The sequence below is a fragment of the Rhinatrema bivittatum genome, chromosome 3 (genome assembly GCF_901001135.1).
Source record: "Rhinatrema bivittatum chromosome 3, aRhiBiv1.1, whole genome shotgun sequence".
Taxonomy (NCBI): domain Eukaryota; kingdom Metazoa; phylum Chordata; class Amphibia; order Gymnophiona; family Rhinatrematidae; genus Rhinatrema; species Rhinatrema bivittatum.
In genome coordinates this window covers 472,257,338-472,284,637 of record NC_042617.1, presented here as the reverse complement: position 1 = coordinate 472,284,637, position 27,300 = coordinate 472,257,338, and the positions used below count along the sequence as shown (strand labels likewise).

The 27,300-nt window shown below is 46.3% G+C and overlaps 1 protein-coding gene across 7 annotated transcripts in view; it reads left to right on the top strand.

The window, feature by feature from the left end:
- The window catches only part of PUM2 (pumilio RNA binding family member 2), a 427,826-nt gene that overhangs the window by 79,214 nt on the left and 321,312 nt on the right, over positions 1-27,300 (top strand). For all 7 annotated transcript variants that reach the window (XM_029595976.1, XM_029595973.1, XM_029595975.1 and 4 more), the window contains one exon: positions 19,216-19,284. In XM_029595976.1, coding sequence (XP_029451836.1) covers positions 19,234-19,284 — 51 coding nt within the window. In that variant the 5' untranslated portion in view covers positions 19,216-19,233. The remainder of the gene's footprint in view (positions 1-19,215; positions 19,285-27,300) is intronic.

The window sequence follows — 27,300 nt, the reverse complement described above, 5'->3', positions numbered from 1 at the left end:
ACTTGTAATCCTTTCCAGATCATTTATATATATATATATATATATATATATATATATATATATATATATATATATATATATACACAGATCCCTGAGGCACTCCACTCTTTCCCTTTTCCACTGAGAAAATTGACTATTTAATCCTACTGTTTCCTGTCTTTTAACCAGTTTGTAATCCACGAAAGGACATCGCCTCCTATCCCATGACTTTTTTAGTTTTCGTAGAAGCCTTTCATGAGGGACTTTGTCAAACGCCTTCTGAAAATCCAAATACACTATATCTACCGTTCACCTTTATCCACATGTTTATTAACCCCTTCAAAAAAATGAAACAGATTTGTTAAGCAAGACTTCCCTTGGGTAAATCAGTGTTGACTGTGTTCCATTAAATCATGTCTTTTATATGCTCTACGATTTTGATCTTGAGAATAGTTTCCACTATTTTTCCTGGCACTGAAGTTAGGCTCCCTGGTCTATAGTTACATGAATCGCCCCGGAGCCTTTTTTAAATATTGGGGTTACATTGGCCATCCTCCCGTCTTCAGGTACAATGGATGATTTTAATGATAGGTTACAAATTACAAATTTTAACTAATAGATCAGAAATTTCATTTTTGAATTCCTTCAGTACCCTAGGATGCATACCATCTGGTCCAGGTGATTTGCTACTCTTTAGTTTGTCAATCTGGCCCACTACATCTTCCAGGTTCACAGTGATTTCATTCAGTTCATCTGACTCATCACCCCTGAAAACCATCTCTGGAACTGGTATCTCTCCAACATCCTCATTAGTAAACATGGAAGCAATGAATTCATTTAGTTTTTCTGCAATGGCCTTATCTTCCCTAAGAGCCCCTTTAACCCCTCGGTCATCTAATGGTCCAACCGACTCCCTCACAGGTTTCTTGCTTTGGATATATTTTAAAAAGTTTTTATTAGTTTTTGCTTCTGTGGCCAACTTCATTTCAAATTCTCTCTTCGCCTGTCTTATCAATGTTTTACACTTAACTTGACAATGCTTATGTTTTATCCTATTTTCTTCAGATGGATCCTTCTTCCAATTTTTGAAGGATGTTTCTTTGGCAAAAAGAACCTTTCACCTCACCTTTTAACCATGACTGTAATCGTTTTGCCTTCCTTCCACCTTTCTTAATACGTGGAATTCATATGGACTGCACCTCTAGGATTGTATTTTTAAACAATGTCCAAGCCTGTTGAACACTTTTAACCTTTGCAGCTGCACCTTTCAGTTTTTTCCTAAGTATTTTATTCATTTTATTAAAGTTTCTCTTTTGAAAGTTTAGTATTAGAGCTGCAGATTTACTTATTGTCCCCCTTCCAGTTATTAGTTTAAATTTGATCATGTTATGATCACTGTTGCCAAGTGGCCCCACCACCTTTTACCTCTCTCACCAAATCCTGCGTTCCACTAAGAATTAAATCTAAAATAGGTCCCTCTCTTGTTGGTTCCTGAACCAATTGCTCCATGAAGCAATCATTTATTACATCCAGGAACATTGTCTCTAGCAAGTCCTGATGTTACATTTACCCAGTCAATATTGGGGTAATTAAAATCTCCCATTATTATTGCACTGCCAAATTGGTTTGCTTACCTGATTTCTCTTAGCATTTCATCATCTGTCTGACCATTTTGTCCAGGTGGACGGTAGTATACTCCTATCACTACACTCTTACCCAACACATGTGGTGTTCAGAAAATTCAAAATATACAAGTTCTTTGCTTTTCCAGGGACTCCAACTTGTTGTGTAGGGACAAACTATCCTTGATGTAGGCCATCTCAGAGGTCTGCAAAGCTGACCCCATGTTCTCATTGTAACTGTCTACCAAGTTCATCCATTTTTTTCTTATCACCCAATTTGATTGCTGCTAGTTAAGAAAAAGTACATTGTTGTGTAACTGAGTTAAGAAAAATGCTCTTAGGGGTACATTTTAAAAAACAGCGCGCGTACTTTTGTTCGCGCACCAGGCGTGAACAAAAGTATGCTGGATTTTATAAGATACACGCGTATCTTATAAAATCCGGGGTCGGCACTCAAGGGGGTACACATTTGTGCAACTTGCGCGCGCTGCCCGTTCCCTCCACCACCACCACCCCCCCCCACCACCTTCCTCTCCATTCCCCTACCTAACCCCCACCCCCGGCCCTATCTAAACCCCCCCCATCTTTATCGCACAAGTTACGCCTGCACCGATAGCCCTCTGCCGCGCCATCACTCGACCCGGGGGCTGGTCCGGAGGCCTCGGTCACGCCCCCGGGCCGGCACCATGCCCCAGAACGCCCCAAATGTTGCGCCGCCCCCGACACGCCCCCCCCAGCAAAGCCCCTGGACTTATGCGCATCCCGGGGCTTGCGCTCGCCGCCGAGCCTATGCAAAATAGGCTCGGCATGCGCAGGTTTTTTTTTTTTAAGGATTACGTGTTTAACTTAAGCACGTAACCCTTTTAAAATCCGGCCCTTAATGTGGGAAACTACCATCCAGAAATTCTCTGTGATGATCTTGGGCATAATTGTAGAGGCTCCACCTGATATGCAGTTCAATCCTAATAGGAGTGAAACAACTGCTGGTAATGGGACCCTTACCAGTACTGAAGGCTAACCTCCACTCCACCTGGTCAACTTCACTGGGATGTGAGCATTGTCCTTGATTCCCTTACCAATGAATGGATCTTCAGCATCCCGTCTTTCAGGAGTCTTTGGTTCCAATGTTTCTCTGCCCTTACCGGTGCTTTCCGCTGCCTTCAGTCCCATCTCTGTTGCTCCCAAAGAGTATACCTACATCACTGCAACATAGGTGGAAGTGAGGGGTTCTGCTGCTGGAGGTAAATGAGAGAGCAAGCAAAGGTGGCATCAGGTTGATGTTGCACTACCGGTACAAAATTCAGGCAATCAAATGACTTTCCCCCAGAGAGGACTTGTTTCCCTAATCTCTACCATATCACCATATAAAAAATGAGTAGGAGCTTAGAAGAGTTTTTGTATGTGGGGAATACGAAGTCCAGGAGCACTGAGTCTTTGATCTCCTCCTGTACTCCTAGCACACTCCTAGCATGTTCTGTCCTCAGTTAAAAATCATTTTAATACAGTGTCAGTCAGCTAGTCATAGATATGGAAATGAGCAGTAGTTTATGGATCTATTCTCCAGGCCATTTACCTTCCTGAAAAGATGAATGTAATAAGACAAGCTGATCCTAGACCAGGGCGCCCCAAATGGGGTCACAAAACCTTTAGCTGGGGGTCACAGGTTCTTCAAACAGCAGTATTCTTCAGGTGCCAGCAACATTAATAATGGAAGTTAGCATGAGGCCTGTGAGCAAGCACACACTGTGACAGGCCCTGTTGTGATCCCACCCTCCCATGTTTCCATGGTAATGGGAAAGGCCTGCTTGAGGAGGGATCAGAGCCTGTAAAGGTGCACTGGCTTAGGCCTTGTCCTGATTTTCATTACTAATGCTGCTGCCACCTGCAAATCACCATTGGGCTTGGGAGCAGCCATGAGGGAGGACTGAATGTGCATAGGCTAGTGGAGACTGCCACTGCTCTTCTCTTTCCACATAGCACAACAACTGAACTTATCCAAAAGAAAAATGTTGCCCCTTTCAGCCACCTGCCCTCTTTTCCCATCAGTTACCATCCAACTGTGGCCCAGGGCCAAAGGAAAATGTTGCTGCTGATCCTGGCAGGGAGGCTGTTTGGAAAAGGGGCTGCAGGAGTGTTTTTTAGGGTTCAATGAGCTAGAGAGGGATTAGCTATGAAGGATGAGAGAAGAGGAATATCAGAAGATCGACCAGGGAAGAGGAGTTGGGGGATGAGAGAAGGACTGGAAATGAGGCTGGGAGATTTGAGAGAGAGGATAGGAGATGAGATTAAGGAGGGAATGTGAGATAGGGCAAGAGAGAGGGGATGTCAGAGGGGTCAGTAGGTGGTTAAAAAGGACTTGGACTTGGGGGTCGAGAGAGGGAAGCAGTTAGGGGATATGAAAATGGCTGGAGAGGGTGAGAAGGGATGGGCTGGGGAAGTGGAAGAAGCTTGGAGATTTAAGAGAGGCTGAGGGTGAAAAAGGGGTTCTGCTGGAGGAGAGGAGGTTAAAGCCCTCTGGAAGGAATGGAGATTAAGAGAATGGATCGATTGGTGAGGGTGGAGGTTGAGAGGCAGAATAAGCTGGACTGCAGGGAGGGTGCAGTGACCATTGGAGGGGGACTGCATCCTTACTAATTTGTTTTTGTCATTTTCAAGGGTAAAAATTTGTAACTTATCATTAAAATCATCCATTGTACCTGAAGACTGGAGGATAGCAAATGTAACCCCAATATTTAAAAAGGGCTCCAGGGGCGATCCGGGAAACTACAGACCGGTTAGCCTGACTTCAGTGCCAGGAAAAATAGTGGAAAGTGTTCTAAACATCAAAATCACAGAACATATAGAAAGACATGGTTTAATGGAACAAAGTCAGCATGGCTTTACCTAGGGCAAGTCTTGCCTCACAAATCTGCTTCACTTTTTTGAAGGAGTTAATAAACATGTGGATAAAGGTGAACCGGTAGATATAGTATACTTGGATTTTCAGAAGGCGTTTGACAAAGTTCCTCATGAGAGGCTTCTAGGAAAAGTAAAAAGTCATGGGATAGGTGGCGATGTCCTTTCGTGGATTACAAACTGGCTAAAGACAGGAAACAGAGAGTAGGATTAAATGGGCAATTTTCTCAGTGGAAGGGAGTGGACAGTGGAGTGCCTCAGGGATCTGTATTGGGACCCTTACTGTTCAATATATTTATAAATGATCTGGAAAGAAATACGACTAGTGAGATAATCAAATTTGCAGATGACACAAAATTGTTCAGAGTAGTTAAATCACAAGCAGATTGTGATAAATTGCAGGAAGACCTTGTGAGACTGGAAAATTGGGCATCCAAATGGCAGATGAAATTTAATGTGGATAAGTGCAAGGTGATGCATATAGGGAAAAATAACCCATGCTATAATTACACAATGTTGGGTTCCATATTAGGTGCTACAACCCAAGAAAGAGATCTAGGTGTCATACCCGTCGGGGTAAGGCCTCTTATCTCCCCTGCCCCCGGCGAGCCCAGCCACCGATCGCGCCTCCAGCCTGCCGCGCCGTCCCTCCATTCAGAACAGGGACCCTCCCACCAACCAGGGAAGCACCAATCAGGAGCGGAGAGGGAGATTTAAATTTTAAAACCTGCAGGCGCCGAGTTCAATTTCTCCGGACCTCCGTTGCCGCTGCTACCACCACCGCTGCTGTGCCTGGAGGAAGGTAGGGCCTGCGCGATCGGCGCCCAGACCCGTCGGGGTAAGGCCTCTTATCTCCCCTGCCCCCGGCGAGCCCAGCCACCGATCGCGCCTCCAGCCTGCCGCGCCGTCCCTCCATTCAGAACAGGGACCCTCCCACCAACCAGGGAAGCACCAATCAGGAGCGGAGAGGGAGATTTAAATTTTAAAACCTCCAGGCGCCGCGCGCCTGCGTCGCGCGCCGAAGGAGCGCAACAAAGGGGCTGGCCCCTTTGTGCGCCCCTTCGTGCAGCCACGGAGTCCAAGAAGAAGTGAGAGAAAATAGTAATAAACAAAAAGTTAGTTCATCACCCGTTCCCAACCGTCTCTCACCCCTCCATCTGCTGAGATTCGTGCCACCTCTAAGCGGATTGAACCCGCTCTCTCTTTGTTCTGGAACTCTCTCTGTGGTAACCCACAATTCCTCACCGCAGCTTAGAGCTCTAAGTCAAATCTAAGTGCTTTTAGCCTCCTGCAACCTCCAGTGTCCACCACTCGGACTGCATTCAACCTCCACTCGGACAGCATTCAACCTCCACTCGGACTGCATTCAACCTCCACTCGGACTGCATCCAACCTCCTGTGTCCTCCACTCGGACAGCATTCAACCTCCACTCGGACTGCATCCAACCTCCTGTGTCCTCCACTCGGACAGCATTCAACCTCCATTCGGACAGCATCCAACCTCCTGTGTCCACCACTCGGACAGCATTCAACCTCCACTCGGACAGCATTCAACCTCCACTCGGACAGCATTCAACCTCCACTCGGACAGCATTCAACCTCCACTCGGACAGCATTCAACCTCCACTCGGACTGCATTCAACCTCCACTCGGACTGCATCCAACCTCCATTCGGACAGCATCCAACCTCCTGTGTCCACCACTCGGACAGCATTCAACTTCCAGCATCCACCACTCGGCCCCTACAGTCTCTTTCAACTTCTGGTACCCCTCACCCAATCAAAGATGACAACTTTCTCCAACTCTTATTTCCAAAACAGACACAACCACCTTATTAACATCCCCCTATTGAAAAACAACAAAAACTTCTTATGTCTCACCTTTCTTCTCATCAATGCGCAGTCATTGTCTAAGAAACACATGTTAATTTCTGACATACTACAAGAAAAAAATCCTGACTTCTTCGCCATAACTGAATCCTGGCTAAAAAACACCGATCAAGTAATTCTGAACCACCTTAACAACAATGACTACGATACCTTTTCAATTCCCCGTAACTACAAAAGAGGAGGAGGCCTGCTACTTATCATAAGAAAACACTTTTCAATGAAAATAATCCCACACAACCTCCCTAAACAATTTGAAGTTACTCTCTTCGACTCCCAACATCTTCAAATCTGCCTCGTTTATTGCCCCCCTAAACTACTAGACAACAACATTTCTCCGCTCATTGAATTTCTCATCTCTAACATCAACATAAAAAAACCTGTGATCATTCTTGGAGACTTCAACCTCCATACAGACGCCAACCCCCGTTCTCCTAGCTGCGAAACTCTTCTCGACATGCTATCAAGTCTAAACTTCATCCTTCAAGTGAACAACCCTACACATAAAGCAGGTCACACTCTCGACCTGATTTTCACCAACAACTTCTTCATGAACTCTTCTATTTCTCACAACCCAGTCCCATGGTCTGATCACCATCTCTTACTCTGCAAATCCCAAACAAACTTCAACAACCCAACAAATAATAACTCTACAAAAAAATCCTTCAAATTCCGTCCACCCTATCAAATTAATCTTCTCCTTCAAGAGCTAGGTCTACAACTAGCGAATCTTGACTTATCAAACATAAATAACGCTATCCAATCATGGTCCTCAATCACTGAAACAACCGCTAACATCATTAACCCGGAGAAGATCAAACACCTAAAGAACAAAAAAGAAATACAAAACCCATGGTTTAACACCACCCTAAAAAACATGAAATCAGCTCTCAGGAAAACAGAGAAAGAATGGCAAAAAAATAAACTGCCTGCTACACTACAAAAATACCGTTCACAATTAGCAGCCTACAAGAAATCTATCCAAAACACAAAACGGAACTACTTCGGCAATAAAATTATAAATTCCTCCAACAAACCCAAATCCCTATTCAACCTTGTAAACAACCTCATCTCTGATATCCACATCTCCAACACTACTATTACCAAAAAAAACCTAAGCCAAGATTTAGCCATCTATTTTAAGGATAAATCTCCAAAATAACAAACACCTTCATCACCTCTTCTTTCTTCAATTTACAAACTTCTTCAATTAACATCCCTCCTTGGCTGGACTTCAGACCTATTTCCATTACAGAAACAGAAAAAATGATGAAGAAAATCAACCCTGCTCGTCACGAACTCGACACCATTCCCACCCGAGTTCTTAAAGAAATTGCCTATCCTTTAGCCCCAACAATTTCAGCAATCATCAACAAATCGCTCGAGGAAGGCGAGCTGCCTCCCAAGTTAAAAATTGCCACCGTCACTCCTTTATTAAAGAAAAAAAACCTCAATCCAGAAGACCTAAACAACTACCGCCCAATCTCCAACTTACCCTTCTTTGCAAAAATGATTGAGAAGGCGGCATTGAAACAACTCAACGACCATCTAGACGATAATAAAATTCTTTCTCCTTCCCAATTCGGCTTCAGAAAAAACCACAGCACTGAAACCCTCCTCCTTAAACTCTCCAATACCATCCTAAGAGGTTTTGACAACAAAAAAGGATACCTTCTGATTCTCTTAGACCTCTCTGCTGCCTTCGACACAGTGGATCATAAAATTCTCATCTCATGTCTAGAATCCATTGGGCTGGCTGGCAAAACTCTCAGTTGGTTCTCATCCTTCCTCAGTAACAGACACTTCAAAGTTTTTCACAACAATAGCTCTTCTTCTCCTGTCCCCCTCGATACAGGTGTGCCTCAAGGATCAGCACTTTCACCAATCCTATTCAACATCTACCTGACCCCTCTTTGCCATCTCTTATCTAGTCTTGACATAACGTATTACATGTATGCAGACGATATTCAATTACTCATTCCTATTTCTTCCTCGATAGAAGATGCTATGTCTAAAGCAGCCTCACACTTGGATACTATCAGAAACTTGCTAATTCATCTCAAATTATGTCTAAATACAAGCAAAACAGAATGTATCCTAATTGCCAAAAAATATCCTGGACATTTAACAATTCCACCCTTCTACTTTGACAAGACCCTCGTCCTTCTCAAAGAGAGCGTTAAAGACCTGGGTGTTTGGTTAGACACTGACCTAATCTATAAAAAACACATCTCCACAAAAATAAAGGAAGGCTTTCACAAACTTCAAATAATTAAACATCTAAAACCCCTACTCCACCCCCATGATTTCAAAACTGTCCTTCAAGCCCTCATTTTTTCAGGTTTGGATTACTGCAACTCCCTATTGATCGGCCTTCCAAAATCTTCCTTGAGACCCTTGCAGCTCCTTCAGAATGCTGCAGCCAGAGTTCTAACAGGTACAAGAAAAGCTGATCACATTACACCTGTTCTCAACCAATTACAGTGGCTCCCTATTGAAAAAAGAGCAGAATTCAAAGTCCTCACCATACTCCACAAAGCAATATACAATGCCGACTATTCCGCCTTTGATGACATCATTCACATCCATTGCTCCCAACGTACTACACGAACCGCCAGCAAAATTAATCTAGTGATTCCCTCTCTTCCACAGGCTAAATTATCCTCCACCAGAAACAGAGCCTTTTCCATCATCGGCCCTAAGCTCTGGAACTCGCTTCCTCATTGCCTCACCAATCAAGATAACTTAAAATCCTTCAAAAAAGACTTAAAACCCTGGCTTCTCAGCCAATCCTTTAAAGATAGCACTCAATGACTCTAAAATTCTTTTATATATTCTGCCATTTTTTTCATTCTCCCTGTTACAATGACACAGATGCCCTTCAATGCTTCATGAGATATATGTACATCTATTCAGGGTTCTATCCTATGTTATCTTGTTATACATTCTCCTGTTGTATTTATCATCGTTAATTTTAAATTGTAATCTTCATACATCGTTCTATGTAACATGTTGTTTCTGTATGTAAACCGGAGTGAAGGCAACTCTGCTATACCTCGGTATATAAAAAATGCTAAATAAATAAATAGTGGATAACACATTGAAATCGTCGGTGCAGTGTGCTGCGGCAGTCAAAAAAGCAAACAGAATGTTGGGAATTATTAGAAAAGGAATGATGAATAAAACGGAAAATGTCATAATGCCTTTGTATTGCTCCATGGTGAGACCGCACCTTGAATACTGTGTACAATTCTGGTCGCCGCATCTCAAAAAAGATATAATTGCGATGGAGAAGGTACAGAGAAGGGCTACCAAAATGATAAGGGGAATGGAACAACTCCCCTATGAGGAAAGACTAAAGAGGTTAGGACTTTTCAGCTTGGAGAAGAGACGACTGAGGGGGGATATGATAGAGGTGTTTAAAATCATGCGAGGTCTAGAACGGGTAGATGTGAATCGGTTATTTACTCTTTCGGATAGTAGAAAGACTAGGGGGCACTCCATGAAGTTAGCATGGGGCACATTTAAAACTAATCGGAGAAAGTTCTTTTTTACTCAACGCACAATTAAACTCTGGAATTTGTTGCCAGAGAATGTGGTTCGTGCAGTTAGTATAGCTGTGTTTAAAAAAGGATTGGATAAGTTCTTGGAGGAGAAGTCCATTACCTGCTATTTAGTTCACTTAGAGAATAGCCATTGCCATTAGCAATGGTTACATGGAATAGACTTAGTTTTTGGGTACTTGCCAGGTTCTTATGGCCTGGATTGGCCAATGTTGGAAACAGGATGCTGGGCTTGATGGACCCTTGGTCTGACCCAGTATGGCATTTTCTTATGTTCTTATATGAATTTTCAAATGCTAGAATGGAGTCATATTGGATAAAAGTTTGGGGAGCCCTGCCCTAGATTCTTAGGAGTAGGCAAACCACATCTTCCTCTATTGAGGGGCTCTGGAGATACTTGCTCGCAACCAGATTCAACTAGGTTCAAACCTTCTGCTCCAGGAGAGACTTGTCACAACCTAGCATTGGATCCATTAGGGGATGGGTCTTCTCCATTACCTTTCATAGCCAAGACATTGATAATACTAAGGTAAGAATGGGAAACATGATACTTGGCTCCTTTCTAACTCAGATGTTTCCTGTCCTTCATCTTTCAGTAAGACCCGTTTGATTGAAACCTCTGCTTTCCATATTGCAGAATTAAGAGACCCTAGTTCATTTGAACATCCATTCCTTAGTTCTAACAGCATAGATGTGGAAAGGAGATTAAAATGATTCATACAAATGTTCGGAGACTATTTCTCAAGACTATTTGCATCCAGGAAACCCTCAACTTGGAGAGTTAGAAACATTATGGCAGAAAAAGATCATAAGGCCCGTGAAATCTGCTTATCCGCCCAATTTGTTTTTAAGTAGATGTTTTCCATCTGTTGAATATACAAAGGCATAGATTCCTTTTTGTATCCTTGTTTAAGCTTGCTGGACTACCCCCTTCAATCTTTTTTTTTCAGTCTGGCTGAAAAATTTAGTCTGAGTTCATCTTAGCACTAGATGTATAGGGGTAAAAAGGGGCATTCAAGGAGCACAAGGTCATAACAGATTAAATGAATTCTTTGTTTAACTAAGCAGGATTCAGAGGAATTGAATCCAGTTTCAGTGTTTTGCTTATGTTATACAGCAAATTGATAAACTAAATAACTTTTTTGCCTGCTGCTGCCTTCTCTACTATTGGCACTGTGCAGAGTTGGCAGATCTCACAAGGCTGAGGGTCCCTGTGCAGTTTTGATGATTTGCCTACAGAAGAGGAGGCAGCAGCAGGAGGTAAGCGCTTGCCCAACTCTTGCTGGGGGGGAATGTGGTGGGGTGAGGTGCTGTGAAGGGAAACATGATCACAGGGGATTTGAGGTGGCTATGTTAGAGGGATGGGGTATAAGGAAGGTGGTTATGCTAGGGGTGGGGGGATGAAGGATGAGGAAGGTGGTTGTGCTGGGGGGGGGGGAGGCGATTTGATTATGCCAGGGGGATGAGTAAGGTAATTGTACCAGGGGCTGGAGAGAGGTGATGTGATTATGCCAGGGGCGGTGGGGGATGAGGGAAGATTGCACCAGTGAGGTGTAGCGGGGAAAGGTAATGTGCTGCGATGAAGTGAGCGCAGCGCAGGGTGTGCCATGACGTGAAAAGTTTGGGAACCACTGCATTAAACACTTTGTTTACCAATCCTTTCTGACAGACTACCAGTTATTTTGTTCACAATACAAAACAAGATGTTTGCTTAACATCCCTTTCATTTGTGACCTAAACCCAAATTTCTGATTTTCATGGAACAGTTTCTTTGGCACTGTACAATATTGTAGCCCACAAGAGACAAATTGCATTCTTATATAAGGCAAACATAGAACTATTTGATATATGTAGTGCAATGGTGCTTTTGTCAGTATAGCTGAATAATTTATACAGTGTCTTGTAAAAGTCTAGACACCCTTATACATTTTTCACATGGTGATGTCTAAAAACTGCAAATAAAAATGCATTAAGTTAGTTTTTCACTGATATACACAGCATATTCTATACTTTCATTGTGAAAGAACAATTATATGTGAATATCTTGTTGCATAAGTCTTCACACCTCTTGTCTCAATACTTGCTGATGGAAGCCCCTTTTGCAGAAATAACAGCCAAGAGTCATTTCAGATGTTTTATCAACTTTATACAACAAGATGGTGCAGATTTTGCACATTCTTCTTGGCAGAAGAGCTCAAAATATTTCAAGTTGGCTGGGCATAGTCTATGGATGGCAATCTTCAAGTCTTACTACAGATTCGGATTGGGCTTTGACTGGGACACTCAGGGAAATTCATTGTCTTCTTGCTGAGCCATTCCATTATTGCTTTTTCTTTATGCTTAGGATCACTGTCCTGCTGAAAGATGAATCTCCTCCCTAGCCCAAGTCTGTGGCAGATTGTAATTAGTTTTCCTCCAGCATCTGCCTGTGCTTTGCACCATCTAACTTTTCCTCAGTCTTCACAAGAATCCCTGTTCCTTCTGTTACAGAGCATTCCCACAACATAATGCCACCATTATAATTTGCTGTAGTGATGGTGTTAATAGGGTCATGTGCTGTGTTTTATGCCACACACATCACTTAACATTGAGACCAAAAAGTTCTACTTTCCTGTCGTGTAACAGATGGACTCTGGACCAATGGGTATAGTGTACTCCTGATAGCAGATGAGAGACTGAGTCAGATTTCAACGCTGACGTCAGCCTGCATATACCTGTGCAGAAAGCTTAGCTCTTCAGTATTTCTCAGTCTCCTAAGCAGACAGGGACACAATTCTAAAACAAAGAGAGAAAATTTACCTCGAAGACTAGCTCCGCTCTCCTGCGGTGATACCTAAGGGTTGTCGTCTCCCCCCCCCCCCCCCCCCCCCCCCCCCAGGTCGAGAATTCCTGAGGTGATTTCCGAGATCTCTCAGAGGTAAGCCTCGGTCCGATAGCTGGCTCCCAGCATGGACTTAGCCCCTAGGGTGGCTTAGAGGCAGCGGGTGTTGAATCAAGCGCGGCGGTGAAGGTAATTCCCTCTCCCCCCGCAGCCAGAGACCGTCCGGCATGAGACCGGGAAATGCCGAGACCAGGAAAGGTAGAAAACTTTTTCTAAATCTCCGGTCTCAGATGCTCGAATTGCCGCACAGATCGTCCCTTCCGGCATCTGTAAAATCGGGTTGAGCAGCCCCATCCGGGCTAGACCCCGATCTGGTGCGAGGGTCTACACATGTGGAGATCCTCCAGGGGGGCACCATCTTGCTCGCGAGGTCGTCTGCGCCATTTCCCCACCTTGATCGCGGTATTGTCCGCACAACTGAGCCGGGCGCACAACTAACTTGTGCGCACAGCAGCGTGCGCATTGGTGTCGGGCGTACAAATAGATCCGTGCACACAGCGGCACGCACATCTCACCCAGGCGCTCAAAGTGGTAGCCTGCGCGCACTCTGCACACACATTGCTGGCGCAACCGGAACACACAACTAAGCCTCCCGGCGCACGCACCTACGCGCACAGATGAGTTTGAGCCACTCCACACGCACAAAACATGGCACCACCGGCCAAGGGACAAGCCCTCTGCCCAGCCTCCCACCTGAGAGCTGCGCAACCTGAAGTGGCCTCCGTCCTATGCCTGCAGTGCGAAGAGGCTCGGGGAACCTAAGCAAGGCCCCCAACAGTCAGTAGAGGGATCCGGATCCACCAATGATAGTACCCCGGACCTCTGTATCTCCGACTCGGCGCCTACTCAGGGGGGCACCTCGGGGGGGCCTCCACTGGTTTCAGTATGGATCCAGGGACCTTCTCCTGGGTGGAATTCTTCAAAGGGCTACAAACCTTTGTCCAGGCATAATCGGTACCGCCTGCGACCAGACCCAGTCTCCACCAGAAGCACAAGACCTTCCAAGTGTCTCTCGTACCTACCCAGAAGTGCCCCATCCAGGCAAAAGCCTCCCCTTAGGGGACACAGACACCTTGGGGGAAGAGTCTGACTCCTTGGAGGAAGGGAAAATCCCTTAGGGATGGAACCATACCGAACCATGATGCGATTCTTCTCCAAAGACGAGTTACCAGCTCTCATGTCTCTGACCCTGAAGACGCGAGTACCACAGTGGAGCCAAAGACGAACCCAGTTTTGGTTGGTCTCTGTCGGGCCTCATGTATTTCCCAATGCTGCAGGCCGTACAACAACTGATTGACCTGGAATGGAATGCCCCGGAGGCCAGCTTCAAAGGAGGACGGGCCCTAGAAGCCCCATACTCCCTGGAACCCATGGCCAAAGAACTCCTACGGTTCCCAAAAGTGGACACCATGGTCTGCGCTATCTCAAAGCGCACTACCATCCCAGTCGAAGGAGGAGCTGCACTCAAGGATGCCCAGGACAGACGTCAGGAATCCATCCGTAAACAGTCATTTGATGTTGCAGCAAAGACCCTGCAGATCGCTTCCTGCTGCGCCATTGTGACACGTGCCTGCTTTCTTCTCTCCAGGGACACAAATGCTTCCACCGAAACATTAGAACGGGCGATATCTTTCCTCACGGATGCGACCTCTGACCTGGTGCACATCTCAGCCAGGGGCGTCTCCTCCATAGTGGCAGCCAGAAGGCAACTATGGCTCTGAAATTGGTCAGCCGACGCGACCTCCAAGACTAACCTCACGAGAGTACCTTTTAAAGGATCTCTCCTGTTCAGAAGCGAACTGGAGAAGTTAGCCAACAAATGGGGTGAATTCCCAGTACCTTGGTTACCGGAGGACAGGAACAAAAGAAACCAGCGCTCCTCTCCCAGAAGAGCTAAGGGCAGAGGAGCCCAACGTTTAGACCATACAAAAACACATACCAAGCACCTCGCCCCGCAGGCAAGGCCCAGTCCTTTCGGAACAGACACAACAAGAGGGGAACTGGCTCAGGTACAGGCTCCGGCTGCAACCCACAATGAGAATCAACAGACCCAGCCACAGGAAGAAGTCATAGGGGGCAGACTTACCCTCTTCTACCAAAGATGGGTCGAGATAACATGGGACAAGTGGGTCCTAACCATCATTCGAGAGGGATACTATCTGGACTTCCACAGCATTCCTCCAGACAAATTTGTGAGATCACCGTGCCACTCCCTCTCCAAGAGGACGGCAGTGGAAACCACACTGACAAAACTACTCAGCCTAAAGGCGATAACCTCTGTGCCCACATACCAACAAAATACTGGTCACTGTTCCATCTATTTTATCGTCCCCAAGAAGGAGGGAACGTTCAGGCCCATCCTGGACCTCAAGACCGTCAATCGCTACCTGAGGGTACCGCATTTAAACCCTACGCTCAGTCATAAGGGCAGTACAACCGGGAGAATTCCTTACTTCACTGGATCTATCCAAAGCCTATCTCCACATCCCGGTCCACCACGACCATCAGTGCTTCCTACGCTTCGTGATACTGGACCATCACTTTCAGTTCCGAGTGCTACCCTTCGGGCTAGCTACTGCCCCTCGAACCTTCACCAAAATCATGGTGGTAGTGGCGGCAACACTGAGGAAAGAAGGAATCCTCGTACATCCTTACCTGGACGATTGGCTGATCAGGGCAAAATCTCCAGAGGAAAGTCACCAGGCAACCACCAGAGTCAATCTACTGCAGAATCTCGGGTGGGTCGTCAACACAGCCAAGAGTTGCCTTACAGCCCTCCCAGTCGCTATAGTACCTGGGAGTCCGGTTTGACACCAAGCAAGACAAGGTTGTCCTCCCCCCTCTAAGGAGAAGGAAACTGACGGGTCAACTGGGAAAACTGCTGAACTATGCTCACCCCAAGGTATGGGACTACTTCCAAGTCCTCTGTCTCATGGCATCAACCCTGGAAATCTTTCCATGGGCAAGGACCCACATGCGCACACTACAACATTCCCTATTGTCACGATGGGATCAGACGTCCCAGAAATACCCCATGCACCTCCAGCTACCAGCAAAGGTTCAAACGCAGCTCCAATGGTGACTACAGGACGACCACCTGAGCAAAGGAATAAGGCTATCCTCATCAAACTGGATTTTGCTCACCACGGATGTGAGCCTGCGAGGGTGGGGAGCCCACTGTCAGGAACTGACGGCACAGGGACAATGGGACAAGGATGAGTCGGGATGGAACATAACCGACTGGAAGCCCGAGCAGACAGACTAGCCTGCCTACAATTCGGCCACAGACTCCGGGGAGAATCTGTCAGTCATGTCTGACAACGCCACAACAGTTGCATACATCAACCGCCAGGGAGGAATCAGAAACCAACAGGTGTCCCTGGAAATAGATCCCCTCATGGTGTGGGCAGAAGCAAACCTGCAAGGAATCTTAGCTGCCCACTTTGTAGGAAAAGACATCTCTGCGGACTACCTCAGCAAAGAGAGACTAGACCCAGGGGAATGGACGCTGTCGACCACAACCTTCCAGTTGATAATAAAACCGCTGGGGGACCCCAGCCATGGATCTACTGGCAACCAGATCCAACACTCAGGTTCCCAAGTTCTTCAGCCGCAGATGAGAGCTGCAATCCCGGGGAATTGTCGTCCTTGTCCAGACCTGGCCACAGGAAGACCTGCTTGTACGCCTTTCCCCCATGGCCACTACTGGGCGGGATCATCTGCAAGGTAGAACACCACAAGGGTCTAATACTTCTAGTGACCCCCGGACTGGCCAAGAAGGCCATGGTACGCAGACATGCGCAGACTTCTTGCGCGGAAACCTCTGTGCCTACCTCCACGCAAGGACCGATCCTCCACGAAGATCCGACTCTATTCTCTCTTATGGTCTGGCCATTGAGAGGACTCGCCTGAAGAAGAGTGGATACTCTGGCAGTGATTGACACCTTGCTCCGAGCACGCAAGTTCTCCACATCTCTAGCTTACATACGTCTCTAGCTTACATACAAATATGGAGAGTATTCGAAGCCTGATGTGAGGACTGCGAGATCCTTCCGCGGACAGTCAAAATCCCCATGATCCTGGATTTTCTGCAGGACGGCTTGAAGAAGGGGTTGTCACTCAACTCCCTCAAGGTTCAGGTGGCCTCACTGGCCTGTTTTAGAGCCAAAGTGGACGTCGTCAGTCTATCAACCCATCCAGATGTTTCCCGCTTCCTGAGAGGGGTCAAACAAGTCCGACCACCATCAAAGTGGCCGGTGCCCCTAATGGAGTCTCAATCTGGTACTAGACTTCCTAGCGGGAACTTCCTTCAGACCAACACACGGTCTGTCACTATGACTCCTGAAGACCACATTCTTAGTGGCAATATGTTCAGCCCGTCGCATCTCTGAACTTCAAGTGCTATCCTACCAGGAGCCGTTCCTCAGGTTCAGATCGGGATCCATACAGTTACGCACTGTCCCCCTCCTTTCTCCCAAAGGTGGTTTCTCAATTTAATCTAAACCAAACCATCTCGCTGCCATCTCCAGACGAACATAAGGACTCGGAAGACTCATGCCTTCTTCGCCATCTAAACGTCGGCAGACTCCTAGTCCGATACCTGGAAAGGTCGGAATCTGTATGAAAGACAGATCACCTATTCGTCCTTCACAGCGGAAAGAAACAGGGGGAAGCGGCCTCGCAGGCAACCATAGCTCGCTGGATCAAATAAGTAATCAAGGCGGCCTATGTAGAGGCAGGGAAACCTCCATCTCTACAAGTCAAGGCCCATTCTACAAGGGCCCAGGCAGTGTCCTGGGTGGAAGCCAAGATGCTGTCGCCTCCTGAGATCTGTTGGGCGGCGACGTGGTCCTCCATACATAACCTTCTCCAGGTTCTACCGCCTGGATGTTCAGACCCGGGAGGACACAATCTTTACAAGGGCAGTACTAAGTGGACCACGGGCAGCCTCCCACCCGGTTCAGGAGTAGCTTTTGAACATCCCATTGGTCCTGAGTCCATCTGCTACACGCTAGGAAATGGAGAAATTACTTACCTGATAATTTTGTTTTCCTTAGTGTAGACAGATGGACTCAGCATCCCACCCACGGCTGCCCCGGAATCTGGAAAACTCTGGTGGCAAACCCCGAGAACAAGACAAGCAAGGGTAAGCCAGGTATTACCCCTAGTTCAAGACACCCATACTTGCTAGGTGTCGGCGTTATTCGCTTGAGTGCACTGGCGGTCTCCAGTTTGGAAATTTAGTTGAACCAGTCCTAGTTAATCAAGTTAATCATAGCACACATATATCCACATTTGCTTTTCAAGGAGAATACTGAAGCGCTAAGCTACCTGCATGGGTATATGTAGGCTGACGTCAGCGTTGAAATCTGACTGTCTCCCATCTGCTAACAGGAGTACACTATACCCATTGGTCCTGAGTCCATCTGTCTACACTAAGGAAAATGAAATCAGGTAAGTAATTTCTCAATTTGATCTCATCAGACCACAAATCCTTTTCCCACATGCATGCAGTGATCTTCTAAGTGTTGAATTTTGAACATTATGCAGTACATCTTATGGCTTTTCTTCAGCAGTGGCTTCTTTCTTGAAGCTCTTCTCTGCTCCCCCCCCCCCCCCCCCCCCCCCCACCTTGCACACCAAGGGACATGTTTCTGGAGTAATCTTGAAATTGTTGAACAGTTAACATTTTTTCCCAGTCTCAGCCAGAGACTTCTGTAGTTTGTTTTTTTTTTTTTAAGTAATCTTATGCCTCACAATGACTTTCTGCAGCAGCTTCCTTATTGCACAGCTGCTGACTTAGGAGGGTCAGTGTGATCATGGGGAAGTGTCTTGCTTGTGCCAAACCAGTTACACATTACAATGATGGATCTGACAGTGCCTCAAGGAATATTCAGAGACACTGACTTTTACTTATAGCTTTCCTGCAAACCTGTACCTTTCAAGAACATTATTCCGGAGTTCTCTCAGCAGCTTCTTGTTTGGCATGCTTGGACCTTTACTTCAGAATCACTTTATATAACAGAAACAGCTCAATTTTTCATCCTGGAGCATTTGAATCAGCTCATCTACTGTGACTGGACCCAAGTGGGCTCTTTAAATATTATGGGCCTTGTTAAGGCAATTTTTTGAACCAAAACTAATTTAGATTTGCTATGACAAAGGTTGTGGCGACTTAATCAGTCAAGATTCTCATTTTTATTCTTGATATACTTTTGGATTATTTCTATAATTGTTCTTTCATGATGAAAATGTAGAGTGTGTTTTGATCGGTGAAACAAAATCGAACTTTAATGCATTGTGATAGCAGAATGTGAAAAATGTGGGTGTAGTATACACATGTTGGAAGTATTATAGTTGATAAGTATTTTTCTTTTCTTCCTGTATAGGTTCGACCCGTAGATGAAATGAATCATGATTTTCAAGCCCTTGCACTAGAATCCCGAGGAATGGGAGAGGTAAATATCTAGAAATGGGTTCAGCAGTGTAATGCTTGGATTCAGCTGGAAAGGACTTTCTTTACAGTCCAGTCCTTTACATGGCACAGAGTTTACCTATGATGCTCCTTATTTTTGTAGAGTGGACAGTTGGTTTTTGTTATATTTTTTCATTGTTTTATGTATCAAAACTAGCAAAATCAGTGCCCAGGCATGAAATTATTCACTGTTAGCATCCAGATCTCAATGTGGGGTGGTCTGGACTTTGGGTCAGTAAGGAGGTGAAGTGTTTTTGGATTTAGATTTTAGATTGAATTACTTGCTTTTTTTTTTTTTTTCATCTGAGTTCAAGGTGAATGACAATTAGGTACAATACATAGTCCCTGCCGTAGAGGGCTTACAATCCTAAAGGGCTGATTTACTAAGATTTTTCTCCCATTCTATGGGAAAAATGCTTAGAAACACGTTTCTGAGGCAGTTGAAGGTTAAGTGACTTGCCCAAGGTCACAAGTAGTATCATTGGGAGAAGCTGGATTTGAACTGTACTTCTCCACTCCTTTCAGCCAGTGGAGTTCTCTTGCCAGCTGCCAAACAAAACTAATACTGCTGCCACAGGGTCCTCTCCTACTGCCATAAAAATTGTAGCCCTATTAAAAAACAAAACAAACAAAAAAAAAACCCAACCTATGCCTGTCTTTCAATCTATGGTGGAAGCCAACTACTACTAAACGGTTATTTTTTGAATATATTATCATTAAAATTTTTCTTTTAAATAAATTTAATGAGGTACAGAAACTTAGATTGTAAGCCCTCTGGGGATAGAGAAATACCTACAGTACCTGAATGTAAACCGGTGTGATATCTCGATTGAGATCGAATGTCGGTATATAAAAATAAATAAATAGTTTCATTTCTACTATTTTTAGGTACCATCCCGGTTACCTAAATACTTTCACTTGTATAATCAGCTCACCACTGACTGCCGGTGAACGTGTGATTAGTGCCACCAATAAAATGTTTTTCTTTTATATCTTGGAATAAACTTTTAATTCTCGCACAACGATTGCATTATGTTGAAGACTTCTCCTTAATTTAACACCGTATTTCAGACAGTTTCTAAAACATGAACTAGAACTCAGTTCTACTTAGCTGCTTAATGTTCCCAATGTGGCCAAGTTTCGGACATCCTTCATCAGGGGCCGCAGCATAATCGATAAACTAATCTTGGAATATCATTGATGTAATAGTACTGCTGTCCTTTATGTAGCGGTGCTCAACTAACTTCCTTTAAAAATGGCGGACAAGGGTCTCCCTCATAGCGTCCTTATTTAAATAGACTAACGTGACCGTTGACGAACCAATTAACATCTTTGTGCTAAGCCAACAGCTCATATTGTTATGGATCATTTTATAAATAATGTTGCTAATCTTGTAAAGAACCTTCCATCTAATAGGAGGGTTCGCTGTCTCGGCAGCCCCACAACAGCACTTTTAAGTGCTATCTATGGGAAGGGGATACTTTTTACAATTACTTAAAGGAGCCTTCCATTAACTTCATGGTCTGCATTTGCGGGTCCTGGCTGCCATCACCGATTCCTATGAGGTGTGCTAAAAGTGCCTTGGCCCAGATCATAGGGCAAACTGCTCTTACTTGTAGCCACATGTCTCCCAGGTTGCAGTGGTTTCAGGCATGGAAAATGCATGACCCCAGAAGAATGCTTAAGGGTAAGCACTGGTACAAGTCTTGGCATTGACGCAGGATGTTGTCAGGTTCCTGACATGTTTACTTGGGTCAGGGTTACTTGCCCCTTTTCCCCGCTCTTTTAGGAGAGCTCCCCACCCTGTGGTGCTGGCTTCTGGAACTGTCACAGGTCAGATGTTAAGCAAGGCATGAACTCCTTCAGTGCATGAAGAGAGATAGAAGGTGCTTAAACTGGACTTATCTCTGGGTTGGGCAAACCCTGTTAGTCAGGTAGCCAGCCTCACGGCAGGGCATTGTGGTTGCAGGTCCATTACCAAGGAAAAATAGAGCCGCATTGTCATTCTTTAAGGAGCATCATCTTCAAATCAATCTGCTGGAATTCTATGTCACTTGTTATGCATTTGGAGCTTTTTCTTACTTTCTGTTGGGTAAGAGAATCTTGATCTAGACAGGTGGCCATATTATACATAAACAGGGGGGGACATGGACTCATATGTCCTATATATCAGAAGGCTTTCTGTAATTGGTCATGGGCTCTTGGTTACAGGGCCCACCTGCATGTGTTCTGTCTTTCAAGAGTTCAAAATGCACTAGCAGATTATCTCAATGGAGTACTTCTGCCGCATGAATGGTCCTTGGATCAAAGGGTAGTGAACAGTTTCTCTGAGGACAAGCAGGATGGAGTTTTTGCAAGGGGTGAAATCATCACAGCCTGGCGCAGAGCTTTTCTCTGTTTCTAGAAAGTTTAGGCATGTCACACTAGGCATATGCAGCATAACATACAGCCTCTCAGGGGTTCCTTCAATCTCATCTTTTTTGTGGAGCCCACCAGTCATGGATTTTTGCTGTCCTGTTACATTGGGATTTTCAGTTTCCTGTCTGGGAAGGAAGCTGTCATCGCGTGACTCCCATGTTCTGTATTTTCCCTCTTAGTCCCTAGGTAGGTTTTTCTGTAATTTCTGTGAGTTTCAGTTCTTTTTTGAAAATGTAAATTTCCTAGCATGTAGCAGATGGACACAGGACCAATGGGTATAGTGTACTCCTCATAGCAGTTGGAGACGGATCAGATTTCAATCTGATGTCAGCCCCTAGTACATATACCCCTGCAGGAAGTGCAGCTCTCCAGTATTTTCCGTCTCCATAGCAGTTAGGGACTACCTGCATGCTCTCACAGCATTAGAACCAACTCAAAGAAGAAAACCCAAATTTTAAAGAAAACCTACCTCTGAAGACGAACCCCGCTCTCCTGCAGTGATACCCTCGGGTCCCTCCCCCAGTTGAGAATTCCCGAGGTGATTTCCGTGGTCCCTTGGAGGTGAGCCTTGGTCTGGTGGCCGGATCACGGCGAGGACCTAGCCCCCGATCTCGGGTGCGGCTGAGAGGCAGCGGGTGCACCCTCGAGCTCGGCGGTGAAGGTATTTGCCCTCTCCCCCCGCAGCCGGAGACCGCCCGGGACGAAACCGGGAAGCGCCGAAGACAAGGTAAGGTAGAAATCTTCAGCATAGACTCCGGTCTCCGAAGTTAGAGAGGTCGCCGGCCGGGACCTGTGCCGCCAGGTTGATCCGCCCTAGCAGGAAGCGCTGATGTTCTTGATTAATCAAGAACATCAGCGCTTCCTACGCTTCAAAATCCTGGACTGTCGCTACCAGTTTCAGGCACTACCCTTCGGATTAGCCACAGCACCCCGGACGTTCACCAAGATCATAGTGGTGGTGGCGGCAACACTGAGGAAGGAATCCTCGTGCACCCTTACCTAGACGAGTGTCTGATCAGGGCGAAATTGCTAGAGGAAAGTCACCAAGCAACCAACAGAGTCAAATCTCTACTGGAGGGCCTCGGATGGGTGGTCAACACAAACGAGTTGTTTGCAACCCACACAGTCACTAGAATACCTAGGAGTCCGATTCGACACCAAAGAGGACAAGGTCAGCCTGACCTCCACAAGGAGATCAAAACTGAGGGAACCGGTTACAAGCCCTGCTGAGTGAACCTCGCCCCACAGCTTGGGATTTATCTACAAGTTCTCGGTCTGATGGCATCCACCTTGGAAGTAGTGCCATGGGCGCGAGCTCACATGAGATCCCTACAGCGTTCACTTCTGACACGATGGAATCCTCTGCCCAGGAGTCCATCTATCACTCCTGGGCAGAGTCCGGACCCAGTTACGGTGGTGGCTGCAGGGCAGCCACCTGAATCAGGGGACGAGGCTATCTTCACCAACCTGGATCCTGCTCACCACAGATGCCAGTCTACATGGATGGGGGCACACTGCGAGGAGTTAACCGCCCAAGGGCAGTGGATTGCAAAAGAGTTGGGATGGAACATCAACCGCCTAGAAGCACGGGCGGTCAGACTTGCCTGCCTAAGATTCGCTCACAGGCTCCGAGGCAAAGCGGTCAGAGTAATGCCGGACAACGCCACAACAGTGGCCTACATCAACCGTCAGGGGAGGGAACCAGAAGCCAACAGGTGTCTCTGGAAATTGACCCTCTAATGTTGTGGGCGGAAGTAAACATCCAGGAGATCTCAGCTGCCCACATTGCTGGGAAAGACGACATGGCGGACTACCTCAGCAGAGAAAGTCTAGACCCAGGAGAATGGAAGCTGTCGCCCGCGGCGTTCCAAATGATAGTGAATCGGTGGGGGACACTAGACATGGACCTCCTGGCAAACTGGTCCAATGCCCAAGTACCCAGGTACTTCAGCCACAGGCAGGAACTTCAGTCCCAGGGGATCGATGCCCTGGTACAGACCTGGCCTCAGGGGACGCTATTATATGCCTTCCCGCCGTGGCCCCTATTAGGCACGATCATTCACAAGATACAGCTTCACAGGGGACTAGTACTTCTGGTGGCCCCGGACTGGCCAAGAAGACCGTGGTACGCAGACATGAGAAGACTACTAGCAGGGAACCCCCTGCCACTGCCTGCACACAGTCCTGCTTCAACAAGGACCGATCCTCCACGAGGATTCAGCTCAATTCTCTCTTATGGCCTGACCATTGAGAGGGCTCGCCTGAGAAAGAGTGGGTACTCGGGGGCTGTAATCGACACCCTACTCCAAGTACGCAAGTTCTCCACATCTTTAACGTACATAAGGATCTGTAGAGTATTCAAAGCCTGGTGCGAGGACCACGACATCGTACCACGCTCAATTAAAGGTCCCGTGATCCTGGAATTCCTACAGAATGGACTACAGAAGGGTCTGTCCCTCAACTCCATCCAAGGTACAGGTAGCCGCATTGTCATGCTATGGCTCCAAGAGCGAGGGCGGCAGCATTGCTTCGCACCCGGACGTCTCACGCTTCCTGAAAGGAGTTAAACACATCCGTCCACCATTAAAGTGGCCGGTACCTCTTTGGAATCTCAATCTGGTCTTGGATTTTCTAGCAGGAAACTCTTTCCGGGCTCTCCGAGGTCTGTCACTCCACCTGTTAATCTTAAAGACAGCATTCCTGCTGGCAGTTTGCTCAGCCCGACGCATCTCGGAACTACAAGCACTGTCCTGCCCTGAACCGTTCCTCAGGCTCACCCCAGGAACCATCCAGCTACGCACGGTCCCTTCGTTCCTTCCCAAAGTGGTGTCACACTTCCACCTTAACCAAACCATCTCGCTACCATCGCCGGATGAGTTGAAGAATTCGGAAGAGGCTCGTAGCCTACGCCACCTCAACATCTGCAGACTCCTATCCAGATACCTGGAAATGTCGGAACCAGTAAGAAAAAACGGACCACCTGTTCGTCCTTCACAGCGGGAAGAGACAAGGAGAAGCAGCCTCGTGGGCAACCATAGCCCGCTGGATCAAGGAAGTCATCAAGTCAGCCTATGTAGAAGCAGGCATGCCACCGCCTCTACAGGTCAAGGCCCATTCGACTAGATCCCAGGCAGTGTCCTGGGCAGAAACCAGAATGCTGTCGCCCGCCGAGATTTGCAGGGCGGCGACATGGTCCTCCATCCACACCTTCTCCAGGTTCTACTGCCTGGATGTTCAGGTTCGGGAGGACACGGCATTTGCAAGGGCAGTACTAAGTGGGTCACGGACAGCCTCCCACCCGCTTCGGGAGTAGCTTTTATACATCCCATTGGTCCTGAGTCCATCTGCTACAAGCTAGGAAATGGAGAAATTACTTACCTGATAATTTTGTTTTCCTTAGTGAAGACAGATGGACTCAGCATCCCACCCTTGGCTGCCGTTACGTATGGATCTTCAAATGATTCAAGGCTAAGCCATGTTTTCATTCACCTAGGACACCCACCCATCCGGGTGGCGACGCTTTCCGGTTGAGTATCTTGGCGGTCTCCAGCTATAGCCAAGTCAACCAGATCAAATTTACCAAGTTAATCACGTTATAAAGTTTAACCAAGTTATAAAGTTAATCAAATTAGTCACACATATATCCACAATGCTTTTCGAGGAGAATACTGAAGAGCTGCACTTCCTGCAGGGGTATATGTACTAGGGGCTGACGTCAGATTGAAATCTGATCCATCTCCAACTGCTATGAGGAGTACACTATACCCATTGGTCCTGAGTCCATCTGTCTACACTAAGGAAAACGAAATTATCAGGTAAGAAATTTCTCCATTAATGCAGTATCTGTGCACCGAAGTAGCATTGACCACATATCGGTCATAGTTTTTTTGTTTTTCAGTCTCTGATTTTTTTTGTTTGGTTCCCCAAATTGAGAAGTCTGTTGGTGATTTCAAGAGGTTCCCCCATTCGATAGTCAAGGTCCCCCATGATAGATGTATTCCATGCCTGGGGGCCAGTCATAACGTCCTGGGATGCCAACTTTGTGCAACTGCAACCCGTAGGGGGGCATAGATCCCAGCTTTTCTTAATGGAAAAGCACTCTGAAACAGCAAGTCCAGCTTATTGCATCCATGGGTTTAAATGTTTGCCACCAATACACCTCAGGCTTCCTAAGATAACATAGCCACTCCTGCCTCGCAGTAGGTGTTAGCATTGGCGGTCTTCGAGGAGTAGCTGGACGGGAGGATCTAGGAGGACTTGGACAGGGTGATATGGAGCATCAGTGCACCAGCATTGAGGGTATCTGTGTCAGTACAAACAGATGTTCATCTGGTACTGGAGTCTCTACAGCAGCCCGGTGGCTTTGTACCAATGTCTGTTCCTGGAGGATAATCGATATTGATGCCTGCTACACCGATGATGATCTCCAACAGATCATTGAGGACAGCAGGATGACTGTCCTCACAATGCCCACTTGTTTCCTCTTGGAATTGGTTCTACAAATATAAGCTATATTAGAGACCAAAAGGGCCATATATGGACATGTTGACTGTATGCCATGCTGCACGTCTAGGTTGGCATGCCCAAAGATCTAGAACCTTTGAGCTAAAAGTTCTATGCTGGACTCCATTCGATGATGTTGCCCTGTTGTGACGACTGACATCTTTTGTTCTTGGAGAACTGGGGTCAGTCAATGATCAATCTTATTTGCTTGAGAAAGCAACTAAAAGGTCTTGCTGCATGCATATGAGCAAGTACAGTTCAGCTTCTGATGCTTTTCTACTAAATTCTAGAGTATCTACTATATGCATATCTTAAATGAAAGTCCTTTGACATCATGCACAGAATATCCTCATTGCACTGGCCTAGCCACAGAAAATATGGTTTCCATATCTCATTTGTCCCCAATCCAATTGGACCATCTCCAGCTCTTATGTAGGAGAACAGTAGGCTATGCCAAACAAATCTGTCCTCCCTGGTCCTCACGGCATGGATGTCGAATGCAAAGTAGCCTTTGTTTCTCAGAGGACAAGCAGGATGGTAGTCCTCACACATGGGTGGCATCATCAGATGGAGCCTGGCGTGGAACTTTGATCTTAAAGAATCTAGAACTTTCAAACATGCCCTACCGAGCATGTGCAGCTATATTCATCACCCTGCCCCCTAGGCAGAGTTCCTCAGTCTCTCTTTTTTTTTTTTTTTTTTTTTTTTCCTTGGGGGCTGTGTGGTCACGGGAGCCATATGTTCACTGAATTCAGCTTTGCTCTCTTACTCTACAGTCTTTGTAAGTAAATTATTCTAGAGCTGCAGCTGTTTTCTTTCCTTTACCTTCAGAAGCTTTCTTTCTTTCTTTTTATTCTCTCCTCTGTCTGCCACCCGCATGGTGGTCCTTAGTCATTTTGCAGTCTGGCAGAGTCTATTTTTTCATTTAAAAAAGAAAAAAAGGGGCAGGATTGACTGAGTGCAGTCCTTGGATGATCTTTGTAGGCTGCTGAGCTTGGGGACTGGTCTGAGTTTTGCCTGTGAGGCAGCCGACCCACAAGGGGTCCAGGCTGGAGAAGAGTTGGGTTCTACAAAGAAA